The sequence below is a fragment of the Sander lucioperca genome, chromosome 11 (genome assembly GCF_008315115.2).
Source record: "Sander lucioperca isolate FBNREF2018 chromosome 11, SLUC_FBN_1.2, whole genome shotgun sequence".
Lineage (NCBI taxonomy): Eukaryota > Metazoa > Chordata > Actinopteri > Perciformes > Percidae > Sander > Sander lucioperca.
In genome coordinates, this window is record NC_050183.1 from 30,009,760 (window position 1) to 30,035,526 (window position 25,767).

Consider the following 25,767-nt stretch of genomic DNA (forward strand, 5'->3'; position numbering starts at 1 on the left):
AGGGTGAATACAGGTATTTTCAGACAGACAGTATGAGAAAAATAATGTGTTTTTTGAACATTAAAGGGTCATTTCAGTTTTTATTTTTCCCCATGGATTGGTGTCTACGTGACTAATGTCAACAAAAACAAATAAAGACATTTCTTGGTATTGTACAATGTGCATCATTATAATAACCAGACCAGCACTTCCTCTCTATGATTTTTTATTTAATCCATGACAAATGCATGGACAAAATCATTAACACACTTTACATTCTGCGTGTGTCTATGTCATTCTATGTTGTACATTGCAGGCCAATATAAAATAGACAGCAACACTCTATCAATTACATGTCTATTAGTGGATTCAATAGTTAGAATTGAGGGCAATTAATGATCACTCAAATTATATCTAAAAAATATCTAATTAATTATTAATTAAGGCTTCAACAGCAAAATACATTTTGATGTCGCCTGTGAGAAACCAGAAGAAAGTCTTCTTCCTTCATATCCTTACTTTCCAACTGTGAACACTGACATCTGAATTCCAGTTGTGTTCATACTCGGCAGCCCTCTCTGTTCTGCTCCACTCAAAGTCCCTTCTGCTCCCTTCTCCGCTCACTCACCTGAAGATGCCTTCTGTCTGGTCTCCATTGAGACCCAGAACCTCTTCAGAGAGGCGGGTCTGCACCCAGGGCAGCTGGTTGTCTGGATACCGCTCCTTCTGGAGGGCCATCACCTCGTCCAGGGAGGAGCCAAACATGGAGGGACTGAAGATGGCATTCCTGGCGTGCTTAATCTCCTCCAGACAGGGCTTCTGCACGCCCTGAACAGAGAGAAACACACACGCAAGCACGCACACAGGAGTTCATGTTAATACAGCAGGGCAGATGAAGGACAGCTTGGGTACTTGCAGGATGTGGGTCAGAAAGCAGTGGGAGGAGAGGACAATCACGTGTTCAGATATCAGTGAGAAAAACATTGGTCCAGCCACAGGACACACAGCTCATTAATGTGCTGTGAGAGGTTAGCAGGTTAACACCAGTCACTGCAGAGTCCTAAACGTGACAAATCATTCAGTCAGTGACCTGCTGAGATTCTGCCACTACATGATACACAGGCTCTGAGCCAAGCTGCATGTCCACCAAAACCATGGGTATTAATGTGCTGCTATAACAACCTCCACTCTTCTGGTTTCAGGCTTTCCATCCGATTTTGGAAGCAGGCTGCAGGGATTTGCTCCCATTCAGCCACATTACAAGAGCATTAGTAAGGTCCACCGATGATGGGTGATACGACTACAGTGACCAACTGTTTAAGGAAATTACTGAGCTTTTAAAAAAATGAAACTATGTATTTGTGAGCTGTTTCGAAGATTTACGTGTTCAGTAGGAACCAGTGGGCTTAAGCCACAGACAGCTAGAGAAGTCAAAGTAGACTAACACAAGGTTGGCTTTGCTCTTTTCATGAGATTAATGAACAATAATAACATAGAGAATAACCTCAGCTTTGTACTATAGGTTTTGCCGCGGCAGAAACAACAACATGAAGACAGACAACACGCTGCTTACCTTCTTGGCACCAGTCAGAGCAGCTTTTGTCAGTTTCCTGTAGCAGTATTTAGCATAGCTGCTAATGGCCACTCCTGAGGAAACAGAGAAAATAGGGCATATTTACAACCTTTGGAAGATTTCCAATTTTGTCATTTTTGCATACTGGTTCAACAGCAACAATTTCATTCAGTTCAGGAAGTTGGAATTTGTAGCACTGGGTCAGAGGCGAAGCAGCCGAAGAGTGGAGTCCATGACTTTCCGTCATGAACCAGATTACAGCTTTTATTAAACAACGTAGGGATCGTTAGAAAGACAAGGCCAAGAGCTTCTCTTTGGCTGCTGTGGCCGTTTATTCACACCAAACATCAACACCCAACAGCTGTTCATCACATCCATTATATCCCCTCAAGCTGTGTTACCATGGTTACTAAACATCCTCTTAAGACAGAGCGCAAGGCCATTTATTACACCACTAGTCCTAACCCCCCACTATCAGTTTTGAACACACACTATAACAGGTTTTAGTGAATTATTGTCCTTAAGTCCAAAGCAAAGAAACTGAAGAAAAAAAAATTTCACTGTTTTGGGGCCCGTATCACCTGACCAGCCCGGTTCCGCAACACTGGAGCGGGAACTGGGGCCATCACGGGATGAGGCAAAAAAGTCTTACAGCTGCCTTATTTATTCATTTTCTTTTATATATCTACGTACTGCATGCAGGACACGGAAGTCATAGGCCCACTAATTGAATTATCATTCCACCCAGTCACAACAAATCACAGCCAATTTCACATCAGGCGGACCATTTAAATGTCTCCCTATTCCTCTCTGATTCCTGCTACTCCAATGCTGCCTCCACCACCCCAGCCTCCACCTTCCCGGTTTTGGGTGTCATCATAACTATGTCTGAAATTGTTTTGATGTCTTGGATCAGGCCTACTCTTGTGTACAGGGGTGAGGGGGTCTCAGCAGCGTGCTCCCTGTGCCATCTTAGCATGCAGCTTGGCTGATCCAGGGAGCATCATCAGAACAGAGCCTTCATCGCCAAGTATAACTGTATTTCCATTTGTTGCAATAAATGGTTAAATCTATGAGAGTGTTCCTGACTCAATACGCAGTTTGTTTTAGCGAGTTTTGTAATTTATTTTATTGTTTTTATGCCACTTATTTATGTATCTGTTTTTTTTATGGATTGTTTTTTTAACAATCCATAAAAAACTTTTATTTATAAGATTTATATATTTAAGTTTCTTTTGGTTTTAAGTGTAACGCCTCTGGTGTTTCCTCACTTCTGATGGCGTTTCCTCAGCTCGGTTCAGCTTGGTTCCTGTTTTTAATTCATTCATTTTTGTCGATTTAGGGGTGGGTGGGTAGGTGAATGGGGCTGGGGGGAGGTATATTGTGTAATGTGTGTGTGTGTGTGTGTGTGTGTGTGTGTGTGTGTGTGTGTGTGTGGTGTGGGGTATTAGGACTTGTATGAAGAACTTTGTGCTACATTGACATGTATGAAAAGTGCTATATAAATGAAGTCTGATTGATTAACTGACCACTTAATCCAGGTTTATTTAACGTTTAGCCAAGCAGTCTTGTTGGGTTCAGATTCATGAGTGCTTATGTATAATAATGTGAATGTCAATTTAAGGTATCAAACAACATGTACTGTTTCTGTCTATGTGGCCTAAAGACTAGTATTAATGAAGGGTGACAGCTGGTGGTTGAAATTAGATGTGTGTAAGAGAGAGCCGTCCCTAAATACCCTCAGGTTGACCTCGGACCTCGACAAGATGCTTAGAGAGAGAGCTGAGAAGAGGCCACCATGGCGGAATAAACAGCATTCTTCATAACCATGTTAGGTTAGGTTACTTAAAATATGTACAGGGTATCCCCCAGAAAAGTTGTGTATCCCCAAGTATCTTTTTCCCGATGCGGGGGCCGGTGACAGACTGATGGCAGCATTAATGTAGAGCCCAATAGTTTCTCTGCTAACAGAATCAGCGAAGTAATCGCAAAATTGAGAATTTAAAAAAGCTACAAGACAGATTCCATAGTGCCCTACATTAGGTCAGTGCTAAAAGCTAACTGGAGATTTGAAAAGTTTCCAACCGACTGTAACCGTAGTTTAAAAAAACGTCTTAAAAGTACAAACCCCAATTCCAATGAAGTTGGGACGTTTGTACATTAAAGAAAAATTCCAAGAGGCTTAGGCTTGGTGGGGGGCAACTTAGCACTTATTGCACCAGGCTTGCAATACACTGGGGGAAACCCTGATAACCAGAATCCTGTGCGTAAGGGAAAATACGACACATAAATAGAGCAAGATTTTGCCATGTGGTTTGAGTTACTTTGTGGATGCTGTCATGTGCATTGTATCTCCCCGTATACAGTTAGTATATACTGAATACACTGTACTTAATGGAAGATCTGGAGTTGTCTCTCGGGGGGGGTATATTTCAATATGATTCATTAAAGTTAACTTGACTGGCAAAACAGTTAGTCCTTCTTACATTGCACAATAATAAGTCATAACTTTAAGTAAAACGTTTTGGATCAATTTTTACTTCTTCCAACCATATGTTAAATTAAGAGACAATGGAGATTTACAATTGAAATAGTACATTCATGATTGTGCCCATGTTGATATTAGTTGCTTCATGTACATTTATTAAAAACGTCGCATTGTATAGCTTTTCATATAGCTAGACGTCTAAACTCTGGGACAAGGCCGTTATGTTTAGAAACTGCCATGCTGATTCCAAACAGACAGCTTTGTCAAGGAAGTTTGGGCTCCAGATAGCTTTTACACAGTGGCCATCGTTAATGACAAATCGTGTTCCGCTATGAACGTGCACACACACGTATTGTTTGTATCACAAACACGGTCGGTCAGTGAAGGCGCAGTCGTAACGGTAGCGGTAGTTGCCGGTAACTTAATCGCATGACAGAGTGCACAGACCGAAGCATTGTAACTAGCAAGCACTTTCTTAACGCTGCTGCCATACAGTATCTTCCTTGAACATGCGCTGCAGAAGAAAGCACCCGGCTCCCTCAATTTGAGACACCAAGTGCTAAACAGCTTCCCGTCTCCACCCTTTTCCTTTTGTCCTCTATTCACGCCCAGCGCCATTTGTTTTTAACTCCTTTCTCAACTAAAGCTGTTTCTACATGCTCCAAGTTTGATAAACTTTGCCTCCATTTTTTTTAGCCGTGTTACCACGGAGACCACACCGCACTCTTGCTTTTTGGCAAAGACCCACCCTACTTTGCATCTGATTGGCTAGAACTCGTTTCATTGGTAGTGGAAGTTCGATGATTGTTTAAATCCAGCGCATCAAAAACAAATCCCATGTGGACTTTTTCATTTATTTATTTTTCTAAAATAGTAAATAACGCCAGAAATCGGGCACCAGGCCCGAGTACTTAAGCCCTGTGTTAGTTAGAGCTGCGTTCCTCTCATATGATTGGTAGGTGAAATCAATTGACTCGAAAATAATAAACGGCATGCAAGTTCCCAATTTATTTATTTTTTTCCTCACGGCCGCACGCCGGAGATCTGGCACGGTGCCAGAATACTTTAAGCCCTGAATCAAGCAAAACAAAGATTACATTTTTAAAAGCAGGCTACCACAGCCGACTCACAGCAACCGGTTTCACAGCCTGAATATGAACACTCTCTGCTTCTGGGGGGATTTCTGAGTCACAAAGTCGGTAAATCTGCCAAAATTCTGCTTTGAGTCTCGTATAATTGCAGTTTTTCTGTTGCAAGTTTCTCGTCTTTTTGGTTTGGCAGGCCAAACTGTATTATGAACCTAAATTGATATGCAGGCCGGATCAAAATTTGTGAGGGGCTGGATTTGGCCCGCGGGCCTTGAGTTTGAGATGTTGTTTGTTGTATGTTAGCTTGTTAGCTGCATTTTGCACATTAGACAGCGTTTGGTTTACGAATTAGTGACGTACCTAATCAAGCTGCACGTGATACGTTTAAAGCTCAGATTTCAGGAAAGTGCAAAGACATCTCTCTCTTTGGGAAAGGAATATGAAAACACCTCTCTAGTGATGAACTTTGCACAGATACAAGTCAGTATAGTCAAGACAAGATAGTTAGACATTTTAAAGGACACAAACATAAGAAGAACACATTTTTGAGTGGACGGGATCTAAGATAGTTTTATCAAACTTGCATTTTGCTATTTTACTTTCATTTTGTCAATACTTTACAATAACATATTTCTGACCAAATATTACTTCTTTTTTTTTTTAAATGTTATTTACCTTCCCCCCCAAAATGTTTGTCTCCATTCTGCCTGATCCAGCTCTCAATTTAGTGTCAGCGATGGAAGAAGTACTCAGATCCTTTACTTAAGTAAAAGTACTAATACCACACTGTAAAAATACGCTGTTATAAGTAAAAGTCCTGCATTGAAAATGTTACTTAAGTAAAAGTATGTAAGTATCATCAGGAAAATGTACTTAAAGTATTAAAAGTAAAAGTACTTAATGCAGAAAAATCCTCCCGTTTTAGAAAGTGTAAAGGATCCAAACAGTTGTGTGTTTAATGGTCTAATCATTTCAGTTGGACTTATAGGCCGTTATATTGTTGGCTAGTTTCATTTATAATAAAACATCACATTTTATATTTTTATGTTTATTTATGTGTTTTGTGTGCAAAAATCTTAATTTGTAATTAACTAGTAACTAAAGCTACATCAAAAGAAAAGACTTTGTACTTAAGTACACTACATGAGTAAATTCATTCATTCCAGCAGCAGTCAGACTCTTTAATGTAACATCATAATGTAGCACTGCTCGCTGTTTCTGCAATATGAGCCATCACTGGACAATATTCTGCACTATGCATATTTATTTATTTATCACTCTTTGTTACCTCCAACTGTGCAATATGTCATATCTATTTATCCGCACCTTACTCATCTGTATATCTATGTATATATACACTGTCTGTTTTTATTACTATTATTATTATTATAACTGATTCTATTTTTCTTGTTCTTATACTTTATGTATATTTTTTCTCCTATGTCTACTTAATGTGTATTTGTGCTATTCTGATGTGTGTACATTGTTTTTCTTTTGAGCTGCTGTAGCACAGGAATTTCCCCAGTGTGGGATTAATAAAGTCTATCTTATCTTATACGTACTTGGTTAAATTTCACCACTGGGCAGTGTTCATTGTTTCCAGTGGCTAAACCTCACAATAACTCCATTTAAGCTTATAACTTTCATTTTGTATATAAAACACAGGAAGCGAGCACTGAAAAACTAAGTGGACTGCTCGGCTCTCTCACTATCAATCAAGGACAAGCTAAAAGGCATTAGTCCTACATTAGCACTGAGCCACCAGGGGGAGAGGCTGCCAGTAATCGGTTATTCATTCTGTTCACCTGTAGGGGGAAGCAGAGCACCAGTACAGAAACACTAACAGTTTTTTACAACTGCAACTGACACACACAATCTTTATATGTCAGACGATTTTTGAAACCTCTCACTCAAAGAGCAAAACTACACACCAAATCTCCAAAACCAGAAGCTATTTCTTAGCCTTTCACACACTTTTTTTTCCAAAACACTACACACAATTCTCTACCTCTATCAAGAAGTGACTTGCTTTCCTTTTCCAAACACAACCAATCACAACACTTATGGCCTGCCACCCCCCACTCTTCAGACAGACAGACAGACAGACAGACAGACAGACACACAGGTGTTCTTTATTCTTAAAATTGGTATACATACGTTTATCTTTTTTTTTTGTAAGCTTCTGTATACAACGCTGTGCTACTGTTACAACAGTAATGGTTTGCCAAATTAATATTTTTCTGTTTCGACATTGCATTGGTGGTTACAGTGTACTTTTAAACCACTCTCAGCAGATAAATGGAAATGTAGATATAAGGCTATGAAAGACAAAAGACCCTTAGATTTAGAACAACAGTGTGCACATATGGTATATCCAATAACTATTATGATAGGTTTTTGCCATTTGATGCAAATGCTTCATTTTGAGAATGTGTTTTTGGCATTTTAAATGCAGTGTTTAATTTTGAAGGATATACTATGAGGCATTTAGCACTTTGAGTGTGCAGTTTTGGAAATTGTGTGTAGAGTTTTAAATAAAGTAGGCATAGTTCTGAAAACATGTGTAAGCAGTTTTAAAATGTAAATGCAATGTGAAGTACTTCATTTATGGTAAGACTGCCAATGTTGAGTTGCCTGCAGCCACTGCTATTCTACATGGGCTTTGTGTTTGCAGGTTATTGATTTTCTGTTAAAAAATAAGGGTAGCAAATGGTCTGAAGATATTTGTTGGATTGTATATCTGTATCAGTTTCCCTCTTATCTGATATTTAAACCTGGAGTTCCCCAAAGACTGTCCTCAGTGCTGGTCCGATCAATATCCCCCCATTTTAAAAACCTCTAGCATTCGTTCCCCCTCTTAACATCTTCAAAATGCAGAATCTGTGCAATTGTATTGATGAGCTCGTGGGATAAGTGGTATTAAGCTGTTACCATGAAAATATATTTTTTGTCGAAAAAGCCACAAAATCTGCACTGAAATCGTGGATCACGGAAATAAAGAACAACCTCCAGCTGTGATCAAACAGCAACATTTGCCATATAATCGTGACTTCATTCAGGAAGACTTCTATGCCTTTTTCATTCTCCTCCTCTCTCTCTTTCTGAACCTAATCAGCTGACTCTGGGCGTTCACTCTTTCAGTTAAACCAACCAGACTTCGCCATGATTTCCAAGAAGCAAATCACATTGTCGCATCCATACTTTAAATCAGGGGCACGTTCAATCTCAAAAACAGCGTGCACTGTTTTGCTACGGTTTCCCTGTTGAAAGACATGTTTCCTCGGAACGGTGTAAAATGGTGTGCAACGGCTTTAAGGTTATGTTATCTCTCGGCTGGTTGGTGTGTCTCTGGTTTATTGGCTGTTTATTGCTGTTTATCTGCTTATTGGGTATCACCTGTGGGCGTTACCCAATAAGCAGAGACGTGTCTGTAAACTCGTGGTAATAAAAAGGCAGAGTGCTTGCGCACACAACAGGGTGTTCAACGCACCCGTTTCAGTTTAAAAAAAAAAAAGAAACCTGTGTTGCTACGTTTTGTCGGAGCTGAACGTGGCCCTGTTCTCCTCTCCGCTGCTGTCAGTTGCCATTTCAGAAAAATCTATGCGACCCTCCACTCCATTCACCTCCAGTTCTCATCATTTCCCAGCACCCAGGGTTCCTCCATCAGAAGCCCCGCTCCACATAAACATCCATCCAGATCTTCTGGCTTTTCTTCACCACCACCAGTGTCTAGACTCCCTCGAGGGGATATTCCTCTCTACCCATGGCCTTTCTGCCCCTTATAAATTTAACATAGCGATGGTGTCTAATAGCCAAAGACTCTCACATTGCAACCTTTTGCGCATCAGAAAAAAAAACAGAAAAGCCTCTTATTTGTCATATACAACTGACAGTACAATGTATTGAAATGCAATCTCTGCATTTAACCAATCCTAAGATTAAGGAGCAGTGGACACATACACATACGGCGCCCAGGGAGTTCAGTTCAACTTGGGTTTTCAGTGTTTTGCTCTAGGACACTTTGACATGTGGCAGGAGGAGGCCGCGATCAAACAGCCAATCTTGTGTTTGAGGGCCGACCCTGTTTTTTTTTTTTTTTTACGATTATTTTTTGGGGGCTTTTCTCTTTTAATATATAGTAGGGGTGGTACGGTTCATGAAAAAACATCCAAACCGCTTGGTTCGCATGTCTCGGCTCGGAGCGTGTGTGCGTCGCACGGTTCGTTAGTACACTGTTAATGTGCACTAACCACTTACTGCCGTAGTGCCCACTTTCGACACCTATGTTAAAACACTTACTGAAAACGACGAGGGGGATGAGCGTGACGAACGCAACACATGGCAGCTGATTGGACGAACGCGTCATGTGGTTCTTGCTGCTCCCGAATTTCAAAACAGACTCTAATGGCATCTCGTTCTGAATACGATCTCGTATTTTACGAAAATATTCACCGAAATGTGTTTCTGAAAACATTTTAAGCGAGAAATAGGCCATACAGTTGCTGAATCTGTCTGCTTTTTTGATTGACAAAGGTCAGTTTAAAAGATTTTCGTCAGATTTTGAGAGGCGCCGAGCCGACCGCTCCTCAGGTGGAGTGTGGAGTGCTGCAGGTCACGTAACATGCAGAAATGGTAAGTGGGAGAGATAAGGAAGGCTGCCCGGAGTTGGAGTATGCGCTAGCGTCGTAGAAGTCTGGTGTGTGGGAACATTTTAGATTTCATGTTACCTATGATGACAGCAGAAATAAAACAAGAACTGCCACTGTGTGCAAGCATTGTGCAACATGCATTCAATATGCTAATTGTAGCTATATATCATATGCTGAAGTATATTTCTGGAGTGTTAAAGACTAAAAGAAAAAATAACAAGAACCGTGCAGAACCGAAAACCGTGATACGAACCGAACCGTGGATTTTGTGAACCGTACAACCCCTAATATATAGTGACAGTGGATAGACTGGAAAGGGGGAGAGAGATGGGGGACGACACGCAGCAAAGGGCAGCAGGTCGGAGTCGAACCCGCGCCGATGCAGGACTCAGCCAACATGGGGCGAACGCTCTTACTTGGTGAGCTAGAGGCCGCCCCAGGCCGCCCCTCTCTAAAGGGTTTTCCCCCAGTGTATTGTAAGCCTGTAAGTTGCCCCCCACCAGGCCTAAGCCACTGGGAACTATTGTTTTATGTATTTTTAAGATGTTTTTTAAACTACAGTTACAGTGGGGCAACTTGGTTGGAAACTTAGACAGTCATATTTTCAAATCTCCAGTTAGCTTTTAGAACTGACTTCCTATGGAATCTGTCTTAAAACTTTTATAAATTCTCAATTTCACGATTCCGTCCATGATTCTGTTATCACAGAAACTATTGGGCTCTACGTCAGCTCCCAACAGTCTGTGACTGGACCCAGATGGGCCCTCATCGACAAAGACACATGCCACCATGCCAATCATGTTAAATAAAGTTATTTTCAGCCTTAATGAAGTCTCTCCTGATTGTAATACTGTTACCTACAGAGTCAGGGCCTGATTCAATTATTTAGAAAATCACCCTGTCACCCTCTCTTTTCCCCTTTCCTGACATTCTCCAGCTGCCCCATCATAAAGGCAAAAAAACCTCTAAAAAATAATACTACTAATTATAATAATACCGCTCTGTGCTTTCCGTGCCATTTTATTATGTGTCGAAGGCTTAACTCTTAAGCCAACATGGTAGAAAAGTCCTTCAAGTGCTCAGAAATGTGAATATCTATGATTCCACGACCGCTGGGCAAACTCCATCTGACGATAAAGATCATATATTATGATTGAAAGCTCCAGAGCAGCTACTAGACCTAGTCCTTGAGTTGAGACTGTTCTTAAAGTCTTAAAGGACAAAAGGTCTCGAACACCCCTAGCATCTCTTAGAGGCTGCACTGTTTATTGCACCCCACAATACGAACGTCTTAGCAGGATCCATTGGATCAGAGTACTGTCACTTAGCTGCCTGTTCTGCCAATCTTCCCAGCCCTTGTCACATGACCAAAGTGAAATTAATAATGAATGTGATATTTTATGTAATGTTTTATTTAGCAGAATTACATTGTGTTGTTCTATCCTATCCAATGTTTCCTATATTTCTAAGCAGATTTTCTATGCTGTATTCCCCCAGGCCCCCCTGACTGATTATTGGTCCCCTCTTGTGCCGCCCCACTTAAAAAAATCCTGCAATCACCCAGCGTACTATCTGCTAAAGATTATGTTTACATACTACTACTTTGCAAGAGCAAATATGTTTTGAAAGAAAAGTAATGACACAAATTTTGTCTTTTATCAACATAACGAGGGAATGATTTTTAATGAAACTATTTGCAAGGTTGCAAAATCTTCATACCGAATGTATCGGCAAAATGTTCTCTGACAATGCATTTGATATAATTTCCAAAGAAATCAGCTTGAACCAACTGAAGCATGATTAACACTTTTATGGTTCTCTTAAGGCAACTCAAAGTGTATTATATTTTATTTTTATAATAACAATGTATCAAATGACAATGCGAAGATACTGACAATATGATAATGTGAAAGGTATCAGCTGAATCTGCAGCTAACAGCTTTACAGAGCTTTACAGTGAATTGTCACTTTATCTTATGTACTTTACTGTTTTACATAGAGATGTTCCGATACCATTTTTCCCCTCCCGATACCGATTCCAATACTCGTGCTGTGGGTATCGGCCGATACCGAGTACCGACACCGATACCACTGTATTTAAAAAAACAAAAAGGAAAAAAAAACAACATACTACGCCTGCATGACTGTGATAGGATTATCATTGTGGTAAGGCCTGAATCATATTAAACCCTTTGTAAAACATGAATGAATACAGCAAATGGAAGCCATTTATTTTTAAATAGAACAGTATAAAACAGTTGTGCAACAGCAACTTAAATTAATTATTAATTAATTATTATTAATTAATTTGGGTAGCGCAGTATCAGAGATGTATTTACGACCTGGCAAACAGTACCTTGGCTCCAAATGCTCCATTAAACGGCGAAATCCCACATTTTCGACGACAGACAGGGGTTGGTCATCCAGGACAATAAACTCCAAAATTTTGTCGGTTATCTTTGTCGCTTTTTGGCTGTCTTTGGGGAATTTATCTCATCGCTGGAAGGCAGTTTCCAGAGTTTGCTGCTGCAGTTCGTCCTTTTTCCCCTTAGCTTTGGTAAATTCGTCGTGCTCTTTAGCATGACGCGTCTTCAAATGTTTGATTAAGTTGCTGGTGTTGAAATTTGCAACACTCGTGCCACCCCTCGAAATTGCTTCTTTGCATATCTTGCATGTTGCCGTCTTACTGGTGGGAACATCCACTTGGTGGGAACATCCACTGTAAAGTACTGCCAAACCGCCCACATGATGCGCTAACGTTAGCTTCTTTTAAGGAGGCGTCAGGTGATCAATTCTTCTTCGCCCCTCTAAAACAGCAGAACACAGCGCAATTGTTTTAAGAGCAGCGAAGAAGAACTGTGTCAGAGCTAACGGAGCTAACCAGTAAATAGATTCTTATTTCTAATAAATTACGTGGTATCGGATCGGTGCCTGGACTCCAGTACTCGCCGATACCGATGCCAGCATTTTCGGCAGTATCGGAGGCATTTCCGATACTGGTATCGGAATCGGAACAACTCTAGTTTTACAACCTGTTTACATCTCTGTATATATATTTAATACTTCTGATTACACATATACATTCATTACATCCTTGTTTACATTCATTTTATTCATACTGCAATTCTCTTCCACACATTTATATTATTTCTTTTTACATTTTATATATGTCTATTTTAACTTCTGCACTATTTTATTTGTTAGATTGTAATTTGTTTTACTTTGCATGTTCTTCTTTTTATACATTTAATGAGTAGCATTGGGCATCAAGAACTGGTCCCAACTTGGAATCGTTTAAAAAATTACAGTTCCAATGAATGATTTTTTTTTTTATTGGAATCGTTTGGAAAAATTTGGTTTATAATCCGATCTCGGTTCCACCTTGCTGTACCTGCTGAGCATCAAACAGCAGACACAGTTCGAGGCTAGCTGGTGAACATAGTGAAGCATTTAGCAGATAGAGAGACAAATATTTCCCAAAAGGACCAAAAACAATTCGGAAAGCGATTGGAAGGAGACCTGTGGCGCATCTTAAAAAACAACAGCAAACTAATTTAAAGCTACTCCAATATAATTGGCTGATGCAGACATACACCACTCCTGTTAAATTAAATAGATACAACAGTCAATTTTAATTTTAATGCTAAAGGAATATTTTTGCACTGTGTCTGGGAGTGTGACAAAATGAAAACATACTGGAGGGAGGTGATCAATAAAACCATGTTCATCTTGTCTGTGAACATTCCACTTGACCCTAAGATGATTTTACTGCACCTGTATCCAACAAATCTGAATCGGAAAACCCCAAGAATATAAATGTATTGATTTCACTATATTACAGGCTAAAAAGGACTATAGCTCTCATCTGGAAGAAAGTGGAGGCACCTAAAATCAGTGCTTGGATCAAGAATATGGCGCAATGTACATTATGTCCATGGAGAAACTGACATATACATCAAAAACAAATTGGGGGTGTATGAGGAAATGTGGAAACTATTTAACCAATTTGTGAAGGGGGGGACATAGGAGAGCTTCTACACAGGGATAATGCGGGACGGGATACCTTAAATTAAATAAGGGGTGAAACCCAGAAGGGGAAAGGACTGAGGCATGTCTTGAAGGGTGATAGCAAAGGTGCAATTCTTATTTATTTTTGTATTTATGAGCATCATGGCTTTGCTGGAGGTGCCATTGTTCTGTACATGTGATACTGTTATATAGTTTGCTTTATGGTTTTCTCGTTTTTTTTAGCTCTTATAGCGTAACATAAGTTGAGAGAGAAACTTTGTTGTGGGTTGGGTCGGCGACTTGTTAAACAAAAGTTGTACTACCTGTGAGTACAACAAATCAATAAAGAAATTGTTTAAAAAAAGAGAGACCAAAAACAAAGAGAAGAGTGAACATCGGACTTATATTCATCAGGTGGGCACAAACACCAAACACACTCCAAATGAATGCTAATGTTGCTCTGTGTCTGCTGGATGCGTAAATAGGTGTTGACACTCTAACACGTTCATCCAATAAGGGGTTGTTCCACAGCCCCAAAGTGGCCAAAAAATATATATGTTTATTAAATATATATTTAAAAAAAAAAACAGTACGTAATATTTAACCAAAACCACCATTATTTCCTAACCTCAACCAAAGTTACGCTTACACCAAAACCTCACACGGGACATGAGATGCAACTGGTGTCGCAGTCCTGCGCTTTGTACGCTAACCATATATCTGCATTTCTGTGCGGTATAATCTTGCAGCATTTGTTTTTAAATAAGTTTCTGTGACACAATATCATGGACCATATTGCTGGTCAAGGGGGAATTTTGGTAAAGAGCCATCCTCTGGAGACCATGAATATCAAAAATAAAGTTCATAGCAATCTGGGTTAGTAGTAGGGATGCTAATTTAGAGGTTTTTTTTCTGACCGATAATTTAAGTACTTTAAGTACATGTTCCTGATGACACTTGCATACTTTTACCTAAGTAACATTTTCAATGCAGGACTTTTACTTGTAACACAGTATTTTCACAGTGTGGTTTTAGTACTTTTGTGAGGGGTGGGGGGAAAAAGTCGATACAGCATAGTATCGCGATATTTTCCATGGCAATACTGTATCGATACACAGACGCCAAGTATGGATCTTTTATTATATATGTGTTGGTCAGTTTGTCTGCTTGGCAATCCTATTTTGCAGCAATAAAATTGAAGTGATATGAACACAGAGAAATGTATATTTTTTTTTAAGATAAAACAGATGTTGACAAAGTTTCCTTTTGGGGACATAATTTGAAATTGGGAAACATTTGAAGTTAGAAAAAAGTTTTTTTTTATTGCAGAATATTGCAATATGTTTCAAATCGCTATAACATCGTATCGTGACATAAGTATCGTGATAATATCGTATCGTGGGGCCTCTGGTGATTCCCACCCCTACTGAGTGTGTGTTGCTCCCTCACCCTTGGTGTCGTTGAGAGGGTCCATGTGTCGGCAGATGTAGCCCTCCAGGTAGGTGTGGAAACGCGGTGTGGGGGGGAAGAAGGCCAGACAGATGGCCATCAGCTCCCAGCCTCGCTCCAGGCTGTCGTAGCGGAAGTTCTCCGTGGTTTGGCGACACAGCTGGATGTAGAGCTCGTCGCGCAGACCCTGGTTACTCCACCCGCGCACCACCACCTGACGGAGACAGGCAGAGAGCCGCGTGAGGTCTTCTGCTCATGACTGTCTCTTTATTAGAGATGTTCCGATATCGATACCAGTATCGGAAAAGCCTCCGATACCGCCTAAAATGCTGGTATGGGTAGCGGAAAGTACTGGAGTTTATGCATCGAACATGATTGGCCACCGCAGCGTGACGTGGGGTTGCGTTTCTCCAAAAGTTGAGTCGGTCTCAACTTTTCGCTGCAGTTTTTTTAAAATGTCCCCCCTGTGGCAACCCCCGCTGCAGCCTAAACGCACTACCCCCATTCAAAAGGAATGAAAAGACCTGTGTTTTTGCCGGACCGTCGGATGGCCGATGCAGGCTTCCTCTGTTGCAGACAGACTAAGACGCGAGGAAGGGAGGCAAGTGGAGGACTCGAGGAGGCAATTTAAGGGTTATGAGGTGCAACCTATCAATGCTGCAGTTTTCCACAGGATCACAGGATGTATATCAACATTCATGAAGGGTCTTGCATTGGCCACTTATGGATACTTGTGAGTGTGCACACATTTTCAACTTGATTGGGATTTATAAAAGGTTTAGCAAGCTTGCATGAGTGCAGTTTCCTAAATCTTTTGTTTTGCCGATTCAACACACAGTTTCATTAATGAGGCTTCCCTTCAATGTCACACTGTGAACAAGGACACAGCTTGCGAAGCCTCCTGCCACTTCAGGCGTACTGCAGAGAGGAGAGTCAAGTGATCCTGGTTGAGTTTTGTCATCTGCAGACACATATGGTTATTTCCTAATGACGGTGTTGCTAACATCTAGGCGTGGAGCTCTAATGTAACTCTGCCCGAAAATTAAGTATCAGGTTCAGACCAAGGACATCATTGAAAATGATGAAAATGAAAAACATGTTCCACGAGCTCGGTCTTGGACAATTTAGAAATCTGGTTTACACCTGCAAATGTCTACTAGTAATTGCTTTACATAATTGTACTTTCTTTTGAATCCTTATTATCCTAATTTATTTATCAAATCATTTTTCCAATTCAGAAAGTTTTATTGTCTTTCTATTTCTCTTATGATGCTGTTTTCTGTGTTGTTCTGTTTTTGTCTTTGTAATTTGACTCGATGTCGCTGTAAATGAGGGTCGCCGCTCAATGATCTCTCGAGGATAAATAAACTAGAGAAAGCCTCCGATACTGCCTAAAATGCTGGTATCAGTATCGGGAAGTACTGGAGTTTATGCACCGATCTGAGACCACGTAATTTAGCCCTGAAGAAAATCTACTTTAAAGTTGTTTACTTATGTTCTTTTTCCGTACCAACTGACTTTCGAACAGGATAATAAAAGAAGGTTCTACGGCGTTCATTTGTGTCATTTGTGTGTTTGTTCATGTTTCACAAAATGTTTAACCCAAGCCAGGCCGTACATTAAAGATAGCAATCATATCACACCCATACAGGGATAGTAGTATACAGCGGATAAAACATGATAAAATATATAATACACTGGTATCAGATCTGTACTCGGGATCGGCCAATACGGAAGTTCAGGTATCGGAATCGCTATCGAAAAGCATAAAATGGTATCGGACCATCTCTAAGATAAAGTTTGAATGAAAAGTGAAAACCACTACAGAGGGACATGAGAAATGAAGGAGTGAGAGTGAGAATAACGGCTTATGTGCATGGATAAATGAGTGTTTAGACTAGAGATGGTCAGATACCATTTTTTTGCTTCTCGATAGCAATTCCAATACCTCCGAAAACGTTACTCCGAAAACAAAACAAACACAAACGATGAACGCAATAGAACGTTCCTTTATTATCCAGTTTGACAGTCATTCATAGCGGAAAAAGAACATAAATGAACTACTTTAAAGTCGATTTTCTTCGGGGCTAAATTACATGGTATTGGATCGGTGCATTAACTCCAGTACTTACTGGACTACTCACTCCGATACCAGCATTTTAGGCAGTATCGGAGGCTTTTCTATCGGAACATCTCTAATTTAGACCCTGAGCCAGGTCGGAGGATTGGTTCAGGGTGTCCACAGACCTCCAGAGCCACAGCGAGGGAGTCGGCCTTGGAGCGACGGTCTCCCATGAAGGTCTGAATGAGCTTAAATATGTCCACTGCTTCCCTCTTCACGGTGCGGTCCGAGGTCACAATCATGGGCTTCTTGATGGGCTCGCTGCTCCAGGCCAGCATGTTGGCAATGGACACCTTTCTTCTAAACAGACCCTGAGATAAAAACCAGAAAGGGATGGAGGGAAACAAAAAGCCAGGGTTAGGCTAATAACTGAGAAAATCCTTTCAGTCCCTGGACAACGAGGGTTACAACACTTCAAATCTAAAGTCTGGAAAAGGGAAATTAGACTACAGCGTGCAACGCTCAAAAGCAAACACTATACCTTCCTCGAGCAGAAACAATGTTAGGCAAAAGCCTTGCCTAGATTAAGTCCCTATTTACACTTAGTGGCTCTTGGGCAGATTTGACAGACATATTGAAATCCATCTTGAATAATTGTGAGGTTGTTTGAGACACATTCTAGCAAGATGTTGAAAAGGTGTAAATGCATTCATCTCCCACCGTGCAACTACGTCAGTAAGCAAGCAGTCAGCGGAAATATCCACTCACTGTCTGATATTCTTAATATATCCACGGTCTGTCTCCTCTGTCCTTGTGATGACGACTAAAATGACACTGCAGTTAGCCATTGTTCTCTGTCACATAAAAGCAAAGCTCCAGCCATTTCTACACATGCTATCAAATACAAGACACACAAAGCTGCTGTAGTGTTTATCTCATAGAAACAAAGGGGATAGAAAGGCCATTAAACTGTTTTCCGTGGTCATTTGATTACCACATGTTCTGCTACATTGAATTGAAATGGCCTTTCTACCTGTTCAATTTTATTATGGTTTATCTGATCCCAGATCAGTTCAATGCCTGAATGATGTGTATGGGTGAGACAGTCACTGTTATACATTACACCCACTGCTTTAATTATTATGAGTTATATTTTTGTATTTATTGTAATTCTCTCTCTCTCTCTCTCTCTCTCTCTCTCTCTCTCTCTCTCTCTCTCTCTCTCTCTCTCTCTCTCTCTCTCTCTCTCTCGTCAAATTTAAGACTTTTTAAGAGCATTATGAATGAAATTTAAGACCTATATCACGACATAAAAAACAAAGTCAGATGTCAGAGTCCGGAAACATTGCCTGAAACAATTTCCTCATTGGCATTATATACTTTACTATACTTTTTAAGCCTAACATTTAGATTTTGAAATTTTAGACTTTTTTTACTTTTTAAGACCCCGCGGAAACCCTGCTCTACGGAAAACACAATCTTCTGAACATAGCGATACTGAGAAATACAGAGAGAGTTGTGTGGAGATGATAGTCTTAATTAGTTTTGTAGCAACTCATTTGGCAATGACTTGAATGTAATGGACGTTCATTAATATAAAACAAGTTACGCACTAAAGCTTTAAGGACAGGGCTAAATTTGTCCCACCTCTCACTTTTTGACTCCTGTGTTCTGGTTCCTACTGTATTTACGTGGATCTGGTAACTCTCGTTATTGTCTATCTTGTTTATTATCTTTAATGCATCTGCAGTTGTGGCACTCACAATTTCAGTGTATGGGTCTCTGTGCAATGACAATAAAGGTTTATCTTATCTTATAAAACAAAAATAATAACATTACATTCAAATATATATATTGTTCAATTTATAGACCAATTTTGAAAAAACTGAAAACCTGCTGCAGTCAGAACACTGGAGCAGAGAGGATTAGAAGTGAGTTAATGCAAAGTTAAAAAGCTCAGAAAGACAGTTATAAAGAGTTTAAAGAGGCGCTATGCAGTTTTGGCCTTTTCTTCGCCATTTTCTCGCTTTTTACTCGCAGATTTCTCTGTAGCGCTCCCCCTACAGCTTCGGAATAGATATTTTGCAGCTCCTATGTTTACTTGTGTCTGACTCCTCGCTCGATCAGTCTGCCATTTCCTCTTTCTCTGTTCCTCCGTCAATGCTTTCTTAGCTTTCTGCTTCTTTTTTGCCGGCTCAGCCATGACAATAGCGTGAAAAACTCCATCGCTACCTTGTTAGCCGGTTCCTGAATGGGAGTATGTGTGCAGTGCCGTGAAGCAATTCGTTACATCGCGAGACCTGATATCACGCTGAGGCCGGCGAGGTTCGCCGGCCGAAAGTTGCAAGGGTGTTTTTTCCGCTCACAGGCACTAGGGGGGAGCAAGACGACCACCATTCAACCCGAACAAAGTCATATAACCATTCCAATGACTCCGAGCTGTTCAGTTAAGATAAATTAAGCTAAAAAAAACCCTGCATATTTCCACTTTAACAAACTCAGGTCAATAATGAGCCTTCTTGCTCAACTCGTGTATTATTTCTCGAGTAGCTAAACCTGATTAGAGATCAGCTGATTACTGAAACAATATGGTATGCAGGAGGTTTCCACTTACAGTGTAATCAACCGTAACATTTGAATCTGACACAGGGTTTAGCAGATTAACATAGTATGGGACAAATAAGCTGAAATGACATGGCCGTGTTTACACTTACACGAGGATAAACTATTTCAAGATATTCCACAACATTTTGGAGACAATTGTATAGAAAGTTAAGACAGAAATACCGACAAAAGCCCACCAAAGTCAGATACACACAGTGTTGTAATGTAACTGAGTACAAATACTTCGCTACTGTACTTAAGTTGTACAAGTTTTTACGTATCTGTTACTTTACTTCCCTCATTTATATTTCTGAAAACTTTGACTTTTACTCCACTACATTTATTTCCCCTAAGCATCTTACGTACTCGTTCGATTCCAAGAATTGTTTTCTAACGTTGGAGTGTACAAAAGATTTAAATTCTGTTTCTGTTTTTCTCTTTATTGATGTCAGACATTGAATTTGATGTTCAACCCTCCTGTTGTCCTCGGGTCAAATTTGACCCATTTTCAAAAAGTTTCTATATCAGAAATTTGGGTTTCTTTCAACCAAATTGTCAAAAGAAATAACGTGGATGGTTCCGTAACAATGCGCTCCTCATGTAAAATGAAAGATCAGTTCACTACTTTCATTGAATTTGGGTGTTTTATTCAATTTTATAGCATTTGAAGAAAATCACTGATAAAAGAACATTGAAAAAAAGTGACAAATGTCGGAAAGGAAAATAACAAAAACGTCAAAAGCGCAGGAAAAAAAAAAAAAAAAATCGACAAAGACAATCGGAAAAAGTGACAAAGAACTTCGGGAAAAGCTTCAAAAATGTACGAAAAAGCTTCAAAAACGTGGTAAAAAAACCAATAAAAACGTCAAAAGCGCAGAAAAAAAATCGACAAAGACGACTTCGGAAAAATTGACAAAGAACTTTGGAAAAAGTGACAAAAACGTTGACAAAAGTGTCTTACGGTTTTCATTTTAAATTTTGACCCAGAAAGACAAAAAGTTGCATTGTTGACGGGAAGACAACACAAGAGAAGAAGTTAAGGTGTGTTAACCCTGATTATTACTGTATACTTCACTATAAGGAAGCCACAATAAAGCTACAAAAATACATTTTACTTTTACTTCTAATAGTTAAGTAATTTTAATATCCTAACATAACTTTTGATACTTAAGTACAGTAAATATCAGATGCTTTAAGACTTTAAGTAGTATTCTAAAAGGTGACTTTACTTCAACCAAAGTCATTTTCTGGCAAGATAGTTGTACTTTTGCTCAAGTGTTGCTTTCAAGTACTTTATACAAGACTGGATACACACGTCCTCTTGAGTACCTGTGTATGTTTGTTGAAGTGCTTGGACGCCCAGTTCTCGATGTCGGTCTCTGAGGAAGGTTTTCTCAGGGTGAATTCTGGGAAAATGCCACAGCTGGCGCTTGGCATCATATTCCTGGCATTTCGGCTGGCCTCAAACTGGGCACAGGCTCCGAGGTCCTCCGACTGGCAGGTGAAGCAACAGAGGAAAGAGCAAGGAAGACAGAGAGGGAGAGAGGAAACAGAACATAGCATTCATCTCTGTGGTGCTGCTGCAGAACATTTAGAGAAGCTTGAGAGGTAAAGGTTTCTCTCTGGGGGGTGGGGCGGCTGGGATTAATACTGATGTGTTAATACGTCAATATGCGCAGGGTTATTCCAGTGCAACAAAAGAGCCCATTTATTCTTCAGTGTCTTGATTGAAATAATCTAAAGTAACAGCTGTGATTCAAAACAAAAAAACAAAATGATGAAAGAAAAGTTATTCAAAGACGACCATGAACATCACGGCTACAAGAGCCTTTAATGGTGTCCTCCTGCTTGCAGAGGCTGCAGGGTAAACACTGTACGGAACAAAGTAAACATGAAGGAAATGATATGTTTGTACTTACGCCAACCTGTTGAACCGGCATTTGTCATTATGACACCTACTCGCAAAATTAAAAAGTAGCTGACATCCTGTGCCGACGGCGTCAAGGCACTAAATCAAACATGTATTGCAAGCAGCATTGAGCAGTAGAGTTACTAGTTTTAACTACATCTCTATAGTGTCGCTGTTTACTTAGTCTCGCTTTGCCAGACCTTCCTCCACCGCGGCGCTGCGGAGGAGGATCTGGCTAGTCCACACAGCATTCCGGGATGGGAGAAAAACGTGCTCTGGTTTATTGGCATTTCTGTGCAACAGAAAACTTAGATTGGACAGAGTCTAGCTAGCTGTCTGGATTTACCCTGCAGAGATCTGAGGAGCAGTTAACCATAGTCCTTATAAATCCACCGGAGTTTAAAATGCCAACACAAAGGAAACCCAAGGCAACGGATATCCGGCCTAAATGAGTGAAATCCGGCAGAATTTCCGGCGGCAACGGAGCAATCCCAGAAGTGGAATGTCGAGGATATAGACTACTATTTACTGAATCAAATAGCATTTCAGTACCTTAAGTTAGCTCTTATATTGGTCAAGAAGTGCGGTAGTGTCCACATAAGCTACAATTCCCCGAGCATTCTGAAGCTCAAGCACAGCGGAGCTTTCTGAAATAAAACTGCTGAGCACCGCATTGAAAAAAATCAGACGCCAACGCCATGTTTGGCTATGTGTAAGAAAAATTGCTTCTATGTAGTACTTCTACATTTGTGTGTGGGAGCTAGCTTCAATATAGTGAAGCTTAATTTTACAGTATGTAGAATAACTGGTAGTTTAGCTCACTAAACTTTCAAAGTAGCAGCCAACTGGTAACAAGATGAGGCAACGTGTAAACACTGCAGGTAAAAAGTCATGGCTTAGTGGTGCATTAGCGCCACCATGTGGACTGGAGTCGCTACACTGTCATTATGGGCTCACTCATCAGTCTCATCAGAGCCCGTCTATGGAGAGCCTGTTTAAGCCCCATTGTAGCGAATTTGGTTGCAGTTCCACCAGAGTTACACTGGGGGTGATCGCGGGCGAGTGCAAAATGAATGGGAGTCTATCGAGCTAGACAGCTAAATTGTTCTCTTTCGCCTGATTGCCATTGAGAAATCTCAGGTTTGATTGTAGTTTTTGCAAGTTCAACAAGGATTATAGGTCGAAAGTTGAATGAACGAGTCGTTATGTCAGGTTGAGTCGTTGTTGCCCATAACACGCTAGCATTCTGCTAATGAATGCTGATTGGTCCGAAGCGGAACCAGAATGTCAGAGTGAATATTTCGGCGTGGTCTTTAAAACATTAGCAAACCTCTTTCAGGCCTCTGATTGGCCCCACCATTTCCTAGCCTGAGTTTGTTAACACCTGGACCTCAGCAAGATGGCCACATGGCCGCTCTTCCCGAGCGTGGGTAGCGATTCTGCTCTGTAGCTGTTTTTGAATGGCGAATAGCAGGGATCCAGAGTGTTTATTCGCTTGTGGCACAGTCAATATCACGGAAATCAGGCATAACCTTCTTAAGGTTAGCCTGATCGACTTTGCCTGCAACAATGAGCGCAGCGTCACTATTACCGATCTGTGAGCAGTTCAGGTCTTTGCAAAGATCCGATATGGCGGCCAATGTGCTCGCCTGTGGTGGGATGTAGACCGCTGTGATAATGGCCGATGTAACATGTTCATTAGTGCTACCAGTCTTTATGCTAAGCTAGTCTAACTACGTCCTGACTGATGGATTGATATCAATCTGAACATTTCACTCTCAAAAAGAAAGTGAATACGCTTTACAATTAAATTAAAATGTTGTAAAAAGTGCAAATTTACATGGCAACTATTCTGGTATCCTCACTCCTTCTCAGTTGCTGAATAAAACACTCGTCTGTTCTATCCCTTTTATCCTTCATTCTCTCTCTCTCCTCTTCTCCATCCACTTTGTCCACTGCTCTTCTTTCTCTCCTTTCAAAGGTGGATTCTGCTCAGCAGATTCATCTCTTCACGCTCTCAGCTTTAAACCGAAGCGTTGCATTGCTGAATTTAAAAAGAAAGAGAAAGCGCGAGAGAAAATGGTGGGAGTAGACAGACACAGAGAGGAGCAACAGCCTATTTCCCTCTTGGCTAAGTGCCTCCCAGCCTTCTGATGTCCTCGGGGCCTCTGAGGTCATACCAACCACACTGCTTATGTGTTCATTTCATGTCTGTCTCTTTACATCACACTTAAACAACTCACACATCTATCTGTTTCTTTAGAAAGGCAGGTTGGTTGTGTTTTAGGTGAACTCACAGTTCCCTCAGACTGGAACAGATCATCAGATTTAGGCCTTGATTGAACAGAGCACCTTTCAGTAGCCCGGGGCAACTTCTTGTAATTGTTTTCAATGAGAGTGAAGCATTTGGCTCGCTGCTTTTGCGTTGATGAGCACGTCACGTTTTTCCGCTTTATGTGCCTCACATTATTTTTTTTAAGGTTATTTTTGGGGCATTTTAGGCCTTTATTTGTATAGGACAGCTGAAGACATGAAGGGGGAGAGAGAGAGAGGGGGGAAACGAAATGCGGCAGTCGAGCCCGCGACCACCGCGTACACCTCTATATATGGGCGCGCTCTACCAGGTGAGCTACCCAGGCGCACAGCGCCTCGCGTTTTTGCAGACGTTTTTTCAACTAGAGGCGGAAAAGCGGCCAAAGTCGTTTAGCTTCACAGCAAAAATAACGATTCGGCTGAGGACGGGGGATTCTTTGGTTGCCTAGCAGAATAACAAAAATACGTAAAAGGCTTTGCTCCGTCTGATCGGGGCGCCTTCAGCAAAAGGCAGAACTGTGCGCCTCACACTTTGCAACCTGCAAACAAGCTCTGTCCGATCAGTGCTATGACAATTTAACATGACTGCATCTTCAGAGTCAAGCCCTGCAACTCATATACTCCACATATTCCAGTGTTCCTTTGAGAGCCTCATCCCATTCCCATGTTCTGCTTGAATTGGAATATAAAAAGGTGCTAGTACAATAAACCAGCAGCATTATATTACAGCATTTGGAGGCACAGCTGCAGCATTTGCTGCTTCACATTAAAAGCTTGCCACCTTCAAACCAGCGGGAGGCCTTTATTGTGAAATACAATATATTTGTCACAAAGTTAGCGGAAACTTGTTCAATAAAATTGGAAGTATTCTTGACTGAAAGCTGGTCAGCACAAACCGACAGCTGTCAAAACAATCTCACTTTGAGGTCCATTTAGTAGCTGTTCTGGAGCTTTTTAATCATACTTTATCACATGGCCCAGTTGTCATGGGAACGTAGAATTCCATTTTTCACTGAGCACTTAAAATCTGAGCATATACATTCCAATAACAACTGGGCCATTCCATTTGCTGATGAAGCCCATGTGATACAAAAGGAATTTGAGGCATTTCCAGTACTGGATGTATTATGTCATGATGTGTGTACACTGTCTGGGAATGTTCTACATACAAGAACTACATTCTCCAGAGAAAAAAGAAGCTTTTGCTAATCAAGGATTTCTTTCTTCAATGGTGTGAGCTGGATGATGGTATGTCATTATAACACAGCTAAAGCAGGTGCAAGAACCACATTTGCACATCCTTTGTTACAATTCTAGGTCTGTGTTTATATATATATATATATATATATATATAAACACAGAAAACTGCATATATATAAACTGCATATATATATATATATATATATAAACTGCATATATATATATATATATATATATATATATATATATATATATATATATGTATGTGTGTGTGTGTGTGTGTGTGTGTTCCCTGAGCATGGTGCTACTGTTGGTGTAGTGATAGTGTCTCACTAGACCAGGCAGCAGTGTGACTGTTACATAAGCCAATCTAAGGCTCAGCAGCATAACATGAAACATCCATGACTTTCCATCAGGACAATAAAAGACCTGACTGATACTCTCT

At 40.5% G+C, this 25,767-nt stretch overlaps 1 protein-coding gene across 1 annotated transcript in view; it reads right to left on the reverse strand.

Annotated features, from left to right (window-relative positions):
- The window catches only part of arhgap39 (Rho GTPase activating protein 39), a 124,285-nt gene that overhangs the window by 5,969 nt on the left and 92,549 nt on the right, over positions 1-25,767 (reverse strand). The window contains exons 4-8 of the mRNA XM_031311735.2: positions 21,230-21,394; positions 17,482-17,667; positions 15,235-15,448; positions 1,553-1,626; positions 608-807 (exon numbers count right to left, since the gene is read on the reverse strand). Coding sequence (XP_031167595.1) covers positions 608-807; positions 1,553-1,626; positions 15,235-15,448; positions 17,482-17,667; positions 21,230-21,394 — 839 coding nt within the window. The remainder of the gene's footprint in view (positions 1-607; positions 808-1,552; positions 1,627-15,234; positions 15,449-17,481; positions 17,668-21,229; positions 21,395-25,767) is intronic.